The following is a 15,674-nucleotide window of genomic DNA, read 5'->3' as shown; positions in this document are numbered from 1 at the left end:
ATTGTCCATCTGAGCCTGCTGGCATTGTCTTTAGCCAAGATATAACACTGGCATCTGCCTGATAAAGTAGAAGGGAAGTAGAGGGTAGTAATGATCAACTATGGTCATATTGAAAGGCTGGGGAAGATTGACGAGCCTCGTAGTTTATTTGCACTTTTTTGTGTTAATCGTCTGGTCCCAGCACATCTTTGTAGTAGTTTGGTTTGGAGATACTGCTTGGAAACAGGCCATTTTGCCCACCCATTCACACTAGTTCTATGTTATCCCACTTTCACATTCCATTCACTACACTCTAGTGGCAATTTAGAGGCCAATTAGCCTGCAAACAATACAATACAATTATACAATTCAATTTATTGTCATATGTCGTTTCTGCAGCCATACATTACAAAACAAAAAGACCCGAGACACAACACAGTTTACACAAACATCCATCACATCGTTGTGATGGAAGGCAAAAAAACTTATCTCTGCACGTCTTTGGATGTGGGAGGAAACTGGAGCCTGGAGGAAACCCACATAACAGGAAGAACGTGCAAACTCCACACAGGCAGCACCTGAGGTTAAGATCGAACCAGGTCTTGACTCTGTGACAGCAGCTCTAACAGTTTTTGTCACTATGTTGTGCAGTGTGGCTATGTTCCTTCGGATAGTATCCTAGGGCCATTCATCTTTAGTTGCTTTGTCAATGACTTTTCTTCCATCGGTATGATGTTTGCACAGTGTTCAATAGTATTTGCAACCACTTGGAAAATAAAGCAATCTATGACTGCAAGTAGCAAGACCTAGAGAACATTCAAGAATGGGTTGATATTTGGCACTTGTGAGACACAAGTACTACACATCAACCATCTCCGACAAAGACTATGATCACCTTCCTCTCTCAGTTAATGGCGTTGCTATAACTAAGAACTCTGCATCGATGATTAATAGATCTCCAATGACCAGAAACTGAATTGGACAAGCCACAAATCATGTGATTTCAAGGATAGATGCTGAGAGCAAGATTGCGATTTAAATATGTGTGGAAATTCAAAGCTTGCTAGTACTTGTAGGAAGATTTGCCAGAAGTTGCATGCACAACTCCTGGCACTTCCTCTCAAAATCTTGTTCTGTGTGGGTATATTTCATTTTCTGTGTTCAACCACTTGCTGAAACCACTTTGTTATGAATATAGGGAGAATGTTTCCTCTTATGGGACAAATAATCTGTGGGTCACCAATTTAAAAATTATAGGTTTGTTCATATAAGACAAATGAAGCAAAACTGTTTTACTCAATGAAGGTTATGAAAATTTGGACTTCTTCCTAAATGGGTGGTGGAAGCAGAGTCTTTGCGTATTTTGATGTCCGATCAAGGCACATCCATGATAGAGGCAAAGGGTTACCACAGATCGACAGGAATGCAGAGTTGATGTTCCAATACAGTCACCCGTGATTATATTAAGCACAGGCTTGAGAGGCCCAGTATCCGACGTGCATCTAATTTTTATGTGTTTTGCTTTATTATGGTACACTTTATCAGTAAAAGTTACAATAAAATCCATTATTGGTGTTCAGAAATTATTTCTTGCCTGTGTATTTGCAAAGTTGGATTAAAGCCATCCGTTGGCTATCAACAACCATGTGTTTAGGAATGTTGGTTTGGCGCTTGTGCTGTTGAAGTTTTAAGCATAGTTCCAAGTGTTTTATTACTGTAGACAAATGAACTTATTGTTTTGCTTCAAGCGGTAAAGAAAATTGTCATGACCAAATAGGTAGAGTTGCAGTAGAAACCCAATGAATATGTATATTGAGATGATATTATCAAACCACAGACAAAATATTAACCAAGAAACTTGCGGCTGCTTTTTTTTCTCATTTTCTGTCCTTAACCACTCCTCCTATTGGGAAGATTTGAATTCCTAATGCCAAGATAAATGCTCACTGCAAACAATAGTTTTAGATACTGGACCTAGAACAAAGTTCAGTTATGTGAAAACTGACATTTATGTAGTAGGGTATAGTTTTTTGAAAGACTCTATGCATTTCTTTAGCTCTCCATGTTAAGTTTTACAGACTGGTTTTTAGTTTAAATTTTGTTTAATCTTTATTTCATCTTTTTTCTTTGCTTCCATTTTATAATTTTTGGCAGCTTTATTCACCTTCAAGTATCTAATAATAAAACACATGCAGCATTCACCAATTCACTGGTGGTAATAATGGAAATACCAAGTATAAAATACAGTATTAAAGAATGACCCTTGCATTATTTACCTGGAGGGTGGTGTGTGGCATTTTCTACACCTACAGTAAAACTTGAGCAATAAGAATTGTGAAGTCATTAATGTTTTTCACTTTCTTTGCAACAACTTATTTATATACACTGCTACCTTTTTGCAGTTTGTAAACTTTTCCAGCCATTATTACGCAAATTTACTGAAACGAACTAACAGTTGTATAAAACTGAATCAATGTCTGATGTCTACATTGATTTTGTGCTAATAGAATGATTTTCTACTTTGAATGTGATAGAGAGTGAACATTGGTCCAATACACATTTTTTAACATAAAACGTAATGTCTTTCAGCTAGCATTTCATATAGACTGTATATTGCAATGTAATGATGCTTGTCACAATATGCAGATGATCATTTGCAGGGATATCCATTTCGCTTATCACTTGACCTTGGCTTCTCAAAAATGGGCTGGGGCCATAAGAGGATCTCTCCATTAACGGAAGGTTGAGTTTGGCTTAATACAGAAGAAAACAGGATACTTGCAATAGGCTAGAATTGTGCTGCTTGAAACAGCATGGAAACAGCTCATTTGGCCACAGAGTCTGCGCTGACGAACAATCACTTGTACACTGGTTACATATGTCCCAGTATTGCATCCTAAACACTATATCACTTAACCTACAAATTTGCACGTCTTTGGAATATGGGAGGAAATCTGAGCACCTGGAGAAAACCCATGCGGTCACAGGGAGAATGTACAAACTCCGAACAGGCAGCATCTATAGTCAGTATTGAAAGCAACTCTACCCACTGTGCTATCCTCATATGGCCTAAAAATTGAATAAATCGAGAGCTTCTGCTTAATGTTGCAAGTGCATTTTAGTATGTTTTAAAAAAAGCTATTGGGAATCCCTACAAGCTATTTCAACTCAATTTCCAGTTGTTGGTGATGGTTGAGTTACAATATTAAGGTTATACTTTATAGGAGAACCCTGCTTTAGGCTGTTGGAGTTCATGGAAATTTACTCTTTATAGAATTCGCAAAACGAAATATCAACCGTGTATTTTTACAACTTCTTGATGCATTCAGAAGTTGGGAAGCTATTGGAGAGGATTTTTCAGGATAGAATTTACTTGTACTTGGAAGGGAATGGATTAATTCGGGAGAGTCAGCATGGCTTTGTCTGTGGCAGATTATGTATTACGAATTTGAGTTCTTTCAAGAGGTGACAACGGTGATCAATGAGGTTAGGGCAGTGGATATTGTTTACATGGACTTTAGCAAGGCATTTAATAAAGTCCCTCGTGTTGGGCTGATCCAGAAGATTAAGATTCACAGGATCCATGGTGACTTGCTCAGATGAATTCTGAACTGGCTTACTCGTAGAAGATACAGGATTGTGGTGAAATGAGGATGTACTGTGGGGAGCTATGCTCAAATGCCATTTTTACTGTTTTTGTGATATACACGACGGATGTAAATTGAACATAAATGTTAGTGAGTTTTCAAACGGCATCAAAATTGGTGGAATTGCAGACATAGAAACATAGAAAATAGGTGCAGGAGTAGGGCCTACGAGCCGAATGGCCGAAATGAGGAAGGCTGCTATGGAACACTGCAGGATGATCGATCTGATAGACATTAATCCAAACAACTGTGGAGTGTTGCACTTTGGGAGAACATATGTAAGTGGCAGATATATAGTTAATGTATTAACAGTATTGAGGGATCCTGGGATCCAAGTTCATAGCTCCCTGAAAATGTCAAGACGAGTAGATAGAGTGTTAATGAAGGCATATGGTATGTTTGCCTTGTAATAATCTGGAAGTCATGTTGCAGCTTCATAAAACTTTGGTTTACGCCTCAGTTTGAGTATTGTGTGCAGTTCTGGTTGTCCCATTATGGGAGGGATGTGGATGCGTTGGAGAGGCTGCAGAAGATGTTTACTAGAATGGTAGATTGGACAAACTTATTTTGGTCGTTGAAGGCTGAAGGAGACCTGATAGAAGTATATAAAATTATGAGGGGCATTTTATCAATAATGGCATTGATGCTATGATGACGTTTTGGCATAGAGTAGGTTCTCCCAAGATGTAAATGTCAAGGATTAGAGGACATGGCTAAGAGAGGTGGCGTTTAAAGGAAATATGCAGCATATTTTTTTAAATATCGAGAGTGGTGTGTGCATGGATTGCACTGCCAGGTGTGGCGATAGAGGACGATGCAATAATGGCATTTAAAGGGCTTTTGGATAGGCATGTGAATGTGCAGGGAATTGAAGAATATGGATCACGTGCATGCAGAGGAGATTAATTTAACTTGACATCGAGGACCTGTTCCTATGCTGTATTCTTTGTTCACTCATGTATTTTGCTGCTATTACTGTACAGCTTCTAGAATAGGATGGGGCCTCATGAAGGCACGCTTGGTCAGCAGTTCTCTGTGAACCTTGCGACCAGCCTCCAAATAATGCCGAGTTCCTCTGGAGCTGAAGTGTTGCCTCAATACATTATGTTCATCTTCTGCTTTGTATAGCTTGAAGTTGTGAAATTCCTTGTTTGCTTACTCTCCATAATATGCCTGACCTTTATACTAAAGTTACAAGATTTATCACCAGTGGAAAGCTCTTGAGGGCAGAATGTTGGACTGCTGCCCATCCTTCAAGCCTTTTGCAACATTCAAGGGATCACTCTGATCTTGCAATGCAGAAATCTGAGCTTCCACTTTGGCACCTCTGTAGTGTTTATTTATGGTGTGATGGAAGCTGAAGGCTGAAGCTGAAGATTGTTGAATTATCATTGAATGGATGGAGTGGCCCAAAACCTCTGTGCTGCAATGTTTGGGCATGATTGGTCCTGGATTCTATTCATCCTCTTCTAAACAGGCTCATTGGAGCAATTCAGACTTGACATACCTGAAACGCCAGATGTCCAGCAACCCTCTTCATTCCTTCAGCAATTTTGGATAACTATTCTGCAATCACAGCATCATATTCTTTAGTCATTTATCCATTCATCTTCCTCCTCCCAAGTCACGCCACCACCCTACTCAACTCTCCCTGCATTTTTGTTTCTGCCCCTGACTACCCAGTTCTGAAGAAGGGTCTTTATCCGAAACATCACTGTTCCTTCTCTCCAGAAATGCTGTCAGTCCCGCTGAGTTACTCCAGCATTTTGTGTCTACCCAGTTTCTGATGCTGCCCTGATCTGATTTTTTTTTGTTGTTGACCTTTTTGTTTTGTATTAGGATGGGGATACTGTCACTTTCCATAGTTTCAGCGCCATTGTCTCCATAATGGGGTTTTCAGTTTCGCAAAACTGCTTCCCTCTGGGATAGAGATGATATCTCAAATTTTGATCATGCTGGCGAACTGCCAGAGTGCATTGTTTTTCCGCGAAAGAGAATGGGAAATGTTTTTGAGAGAGTCATGGTATTTGGCTGATGTTGTGGTGCAATTGCTGGCAATATATGCAAGATGAAGGTTTAATGACTGGTGCTTTGGGTGGGTTGTGGAAGATATGAATGTTCAGTAGGATTCCGATTTGTGATTGTTGATAGCTGCGAGTGTATGTAGTAAACGGCACAATTCATGGAATTTGGCCCTGTATCCATTAGAGTTGGCAACTTTCTCTTCTGTTATGCATTCCAGTGACTTAGTTTCAACATAAGCATAATGGGAGATGGGCTTCACAAAGTCATAAATAAACAAGTGGAACCGCTTATTTTGAGGAAAGTTTTGGGATTTAGAATCTTGAGTTGTGTCTTTGGTTTTTGTATTAAATTCTCCAAAATGGGTTTGATTGAACAAAAAAAACCCATTGGCAGCGACCACTTCAACTTGGACTGTTTGGTTTGCCTAAATTAGTTGGAAAGGGCAGTAAAGCAATTCAAATAAAATTAGCCAATACCTTTGCAGAAATTTTACTCATCAAGACTCAATACAGTGGCTAATAAGAATAGGAGGAGTAAATATCAACGATTCTGTTTATAATCCCCCTTGAAAAAATATAAGTAGCGTTTAAAGCCAATGCATTGCGGTACATGGAACGCGATATAATGCATGAAATTGTTAAATACCGTATTTCCCGGCAATGAACGCTATTTAAAAAAAAAAGATTTTACCCAAAAATAAGGCACGAAACTTTACCTGCATCTTGGAGGCCGAAGATTAGGTTGTTAGCCAAGAAAGATAGACTTGGCTATCCCTCAGTACAGCAATAACCAAGAACGATGTTGCTGTACTGAGGGATAGCCAAGTCTATCCCTCATTGCTGGCAGCTGATGGGAAGTGGCTGTAAAAGGACAGTGCCACTTTGGGGGGTGGGGAGAGAGCTCGTTTCACAACATGTGGGGAGTCTGGCCCAGGTCAGCATGGCCTGGGCTGCACAAATTGGCTGGGCCGCCAGGGGTAAAGTTGTGGGGAGGGCAGGAGAGTTGCGAAGGAGGGGGTCGGGGATCATGCCAGCAACTCAAAGGTATCAAAGGTATTTTATTAGTCACATTCACATACACCCAGGTGTAGTGAAGTGAAATGCTTTTTGCCATTTTGCAGCACACAAAAAAAGAATACAGACATAACACCAATGAGAGTCTTAAATACATAGAACATCCCCCCACAATGAGGGAATGCGCAAAGTCCAGTCCCCAACCCCAGTTCACCCATAGTTGGGCCCATTGTTGCCTCTACGGAGGCCCGATGTTCCAGGCCGTTCTCGCCGGGTGATGTTGCTCCGGCGTCGGGAGAGTCCTCCCAGCGGCCTGGGAACCCTGGAACGGCCGCTTCCGCACTGGAGGCCGCGGCTTCCAAAGCCAACAAGGCCGCGCCGGTTGGAGCTCCACAACTGGCGTTCTCATTTAGAGATCCCAGGCTCCCGATGTTAAGTTCAGCGCCGCCGCCCGCAGCTGGTCGCTCCACAGTCCCGCAGCTCCGCGATGTTTTACCCGGCTGTCTCAGCTCACTGGAGCTGCAGCGCGGCGACCCGGGCAAGGCATCGCCCGCTCCGCGATAGCGCTCCAGCGCTGTGCCACCACCGAAGTGCCGCCACCGAAGTCGAGGTTCTGGGCGGTCCCTGACAGGAAACGCTGCTCCAGGCCCGCTGGTAGGCCGCGAGGACGGGTTGAAGCTGCAGCCCGGAGAAAAGCTGCCTCTCCGACCAGGTAGGGACCCTGAAAGGTAGTTTCCCCCCCTTCTTCCGCCCCCCCCCCCCCCCCCCCCCCCCCACATAAAAAAAGTCTAGGCCTCCAAACTAACTAAAATAAAAAATAAAAGATGAAGAGACAGACAGCTGCTGGCTGGGCAGCCGTGCACAGGACAGCGCTCCCTGGGAAACTCACTCATCGCTGCCGCGGTGCGGAGCCACCGCGTTGTGGCCGGGGAGGGAAGTAGCTCGTGTGGCTGCGAGCGGCCGACGGGACCAGACAGTGGAACTGGCCGGCACCCCAGTGCCTTCTGCCGGCCCACCTGCCAGCCAGCGACGGTGTCCTTCGGCACAGGCACAACCGGTGGAGATGGTGGTTGGGGGGCAGCTACTGGGGGGAAGGTTGGCTGCTCCATCCCGGGCTCGCTCCTGGGTGCTACAGCCAGTCCCGGGGCTTGCAGGCGACCTGGGAACTATAGCTAGTCCCGGGGACTCAAGGGATTTGGGAACTGAAGCCAGTCCCGGGGATGCGAGGGATCTGGGAACTGCAGCCTGTCCCAGGGCACGCAGGCGATGTTACCGACCCCTGGACAAACCAAACCCTTGATCCTGTCCCGCCATCCATTTCCTCAAAATTTAGCAACTTAAACACAATTTAGCAACGCAGGTGCATCTTCATTGCCGGGAAATACGGTTTTATGAATACCTTTTATGAAACAAGTTTTGTTTTAAAGCAATGTTTATTCAGTTAATTATTGTTTGAGTAGAGTGTTATGTGACTGAACAATGTGCAAAAGCTAAGTTGAAAATAGTGTATTCCAAGAAGAAGCGTATTCTTTGCACCTTTTCCGTCATCAATTCGTATAATTGAATTTATGTAGCTTCTAAACCTACACATTGTTGCACTTGAGCTGCCTGTTGGAAGGTATGGAAGAACCATAGTAACTGATACCATGTTGTTTTAATCCCTTAAACTCCATACATTATACAACCTTGTTTGCATGTATGAGTAAACATGGTATGTGAGACATTTCTAGGGTTGCATCCATTGTAAACTCCATGACTAGTTTAACATTCTCGTGGAATAAGACATTCTGTTACTGCTCTCTTGTGGTATGGAAAAGGAATTGTTGATATTTTTTTAACTGGACTTTATGTATAGCTTAGTTTAAGCTTAAATGTGCATAATTGGCTTTCAAATGGAATGTAGTTCCAGAAAGGAAACACTAAAACATATTTTGGATTGTTACATTTGTTAAGAAAATGTGGGAAAACGCTTTAAATCAAAAACATGTCCATTGCAAGGGAAATAGGCATTTAATACATGTTTTATTTAAATTTTAGCCCATCTATTCCCTACTTTTTCCCTGCACTCAATGGATGGTCATTTAAGGCAATAAAAGTTCAAATATTTGGGTACAGAATTTGGAAATTAGGTTATTTTTGCTCTCTTTAAAATGAAATAGTATTTTTTTTTTTTCTTGAAGATTTACTTCTGAACTTTGCATCATAATTCCTTATCATGGTGAAAATGCGAAAAAAATATTTAACTGTCAATCAACATCCCAATCTGGATAAAGCCTTTGCTCTCAGACACCTTCCTACTCTGCAATCTTCCTTCACATCCCTAATCTTCCTTATCATTGTCCGGATCCCAAACCTTTCCAGCTGGAATGATGATTTGTGCTGTTTTCAATTGGTACACAATTTGCTGTTTCCTCTGCAATGGCAAAACCAAAAAACCATTGACTACTGTGAAGAACATAACTCAGCATTGGTTGTCTATGACATTAATTTTCTGCCTTCATATTCTATTGTGCTCAAATGGAACTCCAAAAGCCACCAATCATCTGCTTGCATGCAGTGCAAACATCGGGATGCAATTAATTTTTTTTTTAAGTTCAGCCCATGGTTTTGCTACTACTACAGTATTTACATCACCTCTTGTCCCATTTGTTTCTTCCTTGGGGCCCTACTGTTTTAGTTTTTTCATTATCCTTTTTAGTTATTTGAATTATTTCTACCTTCTACTGAATCATGGGTGTTGTCATTTGCTATTTCCTCCTGCCTTCCTGTTGCACCCCACTTCCCTGCTTTTTGCTTTTTTAAATAATTTTATCTTTTTGTGGTAACGAAAGGCCAGTTGATTTTGTTACATTTACGATCTACACCGCACTGGCATCATATAAGTTATTGTGAATTCCAAATAACAGCCATTTAGAGGAAAAAACCCCATCATTTATGTACGTCAGTTTTTTTTAGCCAATGCTGCCATAAAAAATCAACTGCTCTTTGAGCTTCCTTATGCTGTACGTGGGAACTTCGGTTTGAGTATATTGCAACAGTAACCACACTTCAAATTGGAGGACTTGAAATGTGATTGCAAAAGCGATTAAATCAGCCTAATTTTTCTGAACAAAATGTGTTGGACCTTAAAGGAGCTTTGAAAAAAAAGTTTCATTGTCTCAAAAGAAAAGAAAACAAAAACATTGAAACATTGATTTTGTGGCAGCATGTCAGCAACTGCTTAAATAATGTCAGTTTTCTACGTAACTGTGAGCAACATTGACATTTCCACATGAACTTGGAAGTCCCAGAATGTGCTCAAGGGTCTCTGTTTTTAGTCATAGAGCAACACTGCATGGAAAGGGGCCCTTTGGTTCAACTTGCTCACGCTGGCCAAGAACCCCCATCTACCTGCCTTTGGCCCATATCCTTCTAAACTTTTCCTATCCATGTCTAAACCTTTCCCATCCATAACATTTGTAAATGTACTTTGATATCCGGTCATCCACACCAGGTAAGTACAAAGTTGGATTGACTCCAAACTGCCTCTACTTGCCACTGACACTGGGTGAATATATTGATACTGCTTTAACATGAAAGGCCAGGAATATATTGATACTGCTTTAATGTGGAAGGCCATGTAAACCTTTCTTTTAAACTTTTTATCTTTTTATTTTCAGGGAAATCCAGTTGCTCAGGAGACTACGACACAAAAATGTAATCCAGTTGGTAGATGTGCTATATAATGATGAAAAACAAAAGATATATCCTTTTTCTACGGCTGAAAGTATTTGGCACTAAATTCTTTGATGTACAGTTAAAATCAAAAGTGTTTTATTGCCATATGTCCTGAAACGGAACAATGAAATTCTTACAACAGCAGTACAATTTCTTACAATAGCAGTATAAACATGCAGCAGGTTGTACATTAAATTAAAAGTTACTGTATCATCTGAGAGATTCTTCAGAGCGGATTCGATCAAGTAATGGGTTTCAATGTATAAAATGATTTTGGAAACCATACAACTATTGCCTCTTATACTTGGAGGTAGAATGATATATGGCTTAATTAACCAAAAATGTCCACTAATTTCACGTGTATCAAAATGACAAATATCATGATACCTTCAACAACTAACAAGGGTTTTTTTTTTAAAAGGTTTGTTTTGTAAATGTGTTCCATTACATTCAATTGATCACTAGATGTTGTTAACATTTCAAAACTTAAAAAAAAAAAAAAAATCAGTTTCATTTCTAAAGATTAATTAAAAAATATACTGAGTATAAATATACAGAGCATGTGCTTTGATGACTAATTGCACAATTTTTCTTTAAAAAAAAACTGATTTTAAAAACTGCATTGCTTTCCTAATTTTTGTCTTTCCTCTGCAAAGCAACTCCATTTCTATTCAAATCAGCAGTGTAAAGATCTTGTGTAAGATCAGTAAGCAGATTCCCAGCAGAAATGGTATGGAATTCCTCCCGGATCCTATTTTATCACTGCACTCCCATATTTGGGAATATATAATGGGGAAATGTATAGTGAACAATTCTGTAGATTTGTGCCAGCAAATTTGGCACTTTATATGTTGCGCTCCTGATCCCCGAACTTTCTAGATTTACTGTAGCCAATTGCCAAGTCCTGTGCAAAACTGCCCACATTTACGGTCAACCTGTGGACGGGCATGAATTTTGTTCTGTAGCAAAAGCAATGATCATCAGATTTTAAATATATTAGAAATCAATGAATGCTGTTTTTCTGGCCTTTTTGAAAAGAACGAACAATCTCAGTTAATGAATGTTATTTTATTGGTGTCCGTTTCATTGGAAACATCACATTTACATTTGCATTTCTTTGTGTGACATTCCATATCGTTTTTTGTAACCTGCTGTGTGACCTAAAATTCAAATTTTTAGCATGAGCATTTTTAACTGCAATTATAATAAAGTATACATGGTTCCTTTGTATGTGTCTTAAGATTTTCATTATTGATCGGGTATGGATAGAATAGATTTTGGCAATGTTTCATTTGGAATCATTACCAGCTGGGAATTCTCATTTAAATGTTTAAAATACACTTAAAAAGCCAGTTTTAAATAAAAAAGCTAGTAATATAAAGTTGCAATGGTAGCAAAGATGGCAAGTGTTGGTAGCTTCATTGTAAAATAAGCAGCAATCTCATGTGACTACGCTTGTGGAGAGAAACCCGAGGTTACTATCTCTCACCAGGGTGTCTTTTTGCACTCTTTGCAGATTATGCTTTGAATATATTTGTAGTTTGATTTTAATTTTAACTGTTTCTATATTTTACTATAGAACAATTAGGCATTTTGAAATATAGTGCAGTTAAGTTAATGCAGCATTATAGAACTGGTGACAATATCTCTGGCCCGAGAAACTCTTATTGTCTAATTCCAGTGTCATTCCCTCAGAACAGCTTTTGAAAATGGCATGTTAGAAATAATTTTATGTTTTTATTTTTCCATTTGTTCTGTACATGTGCCCCAATCTTTATTTTGCATATGGTAGAATAGTTACAAACCTGTTATAATTAGTATTTTTTTGAATCCTAGTGTATTGTTAATTATATTTTTCATCATGATAAACTAAGCAGTAGGCCTGTCCCAGTTACCGGAAGACATGGATAATCTACAGAAGATGCTTTGCACAAGTTGAAACAGTTTAGGGAGTAGGATGCAAATGGACCACACATCTTGGAACAACTTTTCTTTTCAATGTTGTCTCTTCTTGACAAAATCTAATCTGATGTGTAGTTGCATGTTTTCCTGGGTTTGGATAGGACCAGAATCTATGTTCAAGCAGAAAGTGATCTTCCAACGTGCTATGAAGGAAAATATTTCCTCTTCAAGATGCACAACTCTTGTATTTTGAACATTTGTGACTGCCCACTTAGTAATTCACATTTTTCTATTTTTTTTATTTAAATGTGATATTAAGATTGGCCTTGGGTAAGTTTGAAATGGATTTGCGAAGTCTCTTATTGCTATATTGTTATGTTTCACTTTATTTAATATATTTCATATGAAGTGTTCTTTCAATAAAGTTATCCTTTAAAGGTAAATTTTGTTCACTTTCACCTTCCAAGGATTTAAACTAATAGTTAAATATTAAGGATAAGCTTTAAGGAACGAGATATAAATACAGCGCACGCCAAAATAATTATTTCTTGCACATGTGCTTATAAATTTTAAAAAACATTAATTTATTGACTAATGTATATTCTATGCATTTATAACTATTAGCATTTCAATATTGAAGCTACACAAGTTGTTGGTATGTTCATTAAGTTTGTGCCGATCTCTCCTTGACTTGACTAACGTATATGATAATGGAATACTGCGTGTGTGGAATGCAAGAAATGTTGGACAGTGTCAGCGATAAGAAATTTCCAGTTTTTCAAGCTCATGGGTAGGTAACTTTAATCCCATACTATGAATGACTTCTGAATATACAAATTTGACATATCGTTTTTGGAAAAGACATTCCAAATTTTTAGTGCCCAAAAATGATATTGTTATTCGTAGTCCTCTGTTAGTCATATCTCTGTTACATTTAGAAAGTGAAGCCACTGAAAACAATTGACTTCACAGAAAAATATATTTTTCACGATTCATTTTTGTTGCTATTTTAAAACTTCTGTATTCATAACCATATCAAAATTGATAAGAATTCCAAAGTGAAGTTATTAACATAAACATAAATATTTGGTGTTCACTATCACCACTGAAATAGAGGCATCAGTTGGAAAGCATTTATGAGACTTTCAAATTATTAGTTTTCTTGGCTGCCCATTTTTTTTTTGAAGCTTGTAAACTTTGAACTTTAAAACCTTTTTATTTTAAAACTTAGTGCCTGAGTGCAGATTTGCAAAGTTTAATTAACTCATAATGTAGTTGTTTCCAGGTTTTGAGTTCTGCTGCTGCTTGATAATATCGAGTGCCGTCTTGCATGGGGGGGATTAAATCTGCAATTCATTTTATCCCTGACCAGCAATAAATATTGAAATCCGCAGACCATTCTCAAGGTCAAGATTTGAGTCTGTTCTGTCATTACTATTGTTCGAGGACATCTGTTCCTGATACTTCATTTGATATTATCTGGGAATAAAAAAATATTCTCAACGGTTCATTAATTAAATAAACCTTGGTAATTTGTAAATGAGGTTGTGCAATGTTTTAAAAAAAAAAAAATCACAAAGGGTGTTAGATGTTAGAAATGGTAATAATTGATGTTTGAATTTGCTTGGCTAGAATTTGCTTATCTATTATACTTTGCTGTCATGAAACTAATTCAGTCCCAAGTTGTCAATGGATATAGTAAGCAGAAATAAAGGGTCCAACTATTATCTCTTATTATCTCGTATAATTATTCAGCCATTGTATAAATATGTTTTTGTATTAGTAAGTGTTTTTTGTCATTCATATTTAAGTTGTAAAGGCCAAAACATTCTTCATTAGTTCTGCTTGATTTAATTAGCTATCCCTCTGTAACATGTTTCTTTCGTAATAATTTTCACAGGTACTTCTGCCAGCTAATTGATGGTCTAGAATATTTGCACAGTCAAGGGATAGTCCACAAAGATATTAAACCAGGGAACCTTCTACTAACGACAGATGGCACTTTGAAAATCTCAGACCTAGGAGTAGCTGAAGTATGTATCCTTTCTCATATCATATAGTGCAATATATATATATACACACATTGTTCATTTAACTTTGAATAAATGCACGCTGGTATCAATCATTACTTTTTAAAACATGACTACTTCTCAGTCATTGCATACATTTAATGATAGCTCTTTACAACCAATTTTTTTAATCTTCAATATTTTCAAACTCAAGAAAACACTTCCAAACTGCAGACACTCATTAGCGTGAAAAGATGCTAATTGTAAACTTAAGGCTTGCGTATTTCGAAAAAGGACACAAACTGCTGGAGGTAACTCAGCAGGTTGCAGGTGATCACTCTAAGTCGAGTAAGATTGTCCTCTTAAGAAGGACACTAAATGCTGGAATAACTGGGTGAGGCAGCATCCCTCGAGATCGTGGATAGCTGATGTTTTGGTTCAAGACCCTTCTTCCGACTGGCTGTATTTAGCTTTGTCTTTGTAGGGACTGTCAAAACATGAGATTAGATACTGCCCAAAGACATTAAAGATATTTAAAGTTGCAATTTATTCTAAATCTAGGAAACATGGTGAATGTGTGGAGGTGAAGATGCGTCCTTTATGGCAACAAAGCTGTCCAGAATCATAGAATAACAGCACAGCAAGAAGCCCTTTGGTTGTGCTTGTACGGATTCTTTTCAAGAAAGTAGTTTTGCTACCATTTTATAGTGTTATGGTTATTAACCCAGATGCTACAGCTTTAGAGTAAGGAGGACACTCACAATACGTGCACGCTTGACACTTGATGTTTTTTGGACCCTTGGAAGGGTCTTTAAGACATTTGCAATCTTCCCTGATTTTCTGCACACTTAAATCTTGTGAATCTAGGAAACATTCCCCTTTTAAGAATTTGGATAATCAAGAGTGCTTATTTGTCTTAACCACTGTATATGAACTGGAATAATAGTTCTTATTTGCAGTAACTTTACATGCACATAGGATGCAACAACGACAAAGATAAATATGCAATAAATTATTGGTTATTCTTAGAAAACTAAACCATGATAGTGCAAAAACCAAAGTATGTATAGCAGCCACCTATCGTGGTCCGGTGCAGAGGTAGGTTGTGATCAGAGTTGTGCAGGGTGGTTTAATCCAAGGAAATTGTTATTGAACCTGGAGATAACTGTTCTCGGGCTCCTGTACCACATTCCCAGTGGTATTATGCGCATGGCCGGGGTGTTGTGTGTCTTTTAGATTAGCAAAGATCTCGCTCCATGAATTCAACATGTATCACTTTCAGCAAGTTGCATTTTCTTATGCTGTCCCTCGAGATTGAAGTTGACTTGCTTCCACTCCAACTAGTGGGTTAAAAGGTGACCATGAAGTTTGTGTGGTATCTG

At 38.8% G+C, this 15,674-nt stretch overlaps 1 protein-coding gene across 5 annotated transcripts in view; it reads left to right on the top strand.

Moving 5' to 3' along the window:
• stk11 (serine/threonine kinase 11) overlaps window positions 1-15,674 on the top strand; it is an 88,373-nt gene that overhangs the window by 18,086 nt on the left and 54,613 nt on the right. For all 5 annotated transcript variants that reach the window (XM_033046542.1, XM_033046541.1, XM_033046540.1 and 2 more), the window contains exons 2-4: window positions 10,324-10,407; window positions 12,984-13,073; window positions 14,184-14,316. In XM_033046542.1, coding sequence (XP_032902433.1) covers window positions 10,324-10,407; window positions 12,984-13,073; window positions 14,184-14,316 — 307 coding nt within the window. The remainder of the gene's footprint in view (window positions 1-10,323; window positions 10,408-12,983; window positions 13,074-14,183; window positions 14,317-15,674) is intronic.

Source organism: Amblyraja radiata, chromosome 29, assembly GCF_010909765.2.
Source record: "Amblyraja radiata isolate CabotCenter1 chromosome 29, sAmbRad1.1.pri, whole genome shotgun sequence".
NCBI classification, from domain to species: Eukaryota; Metazoa; Chordata; class Chondrichthyes; order Rajiformes; family Rajidae; genus Amblyraja; species Amblyraja radiata.
Note: the sequence above shows the minus strand (reverse complement) of the source record. Positions and strands in the feature narration are given on the sequence as shown.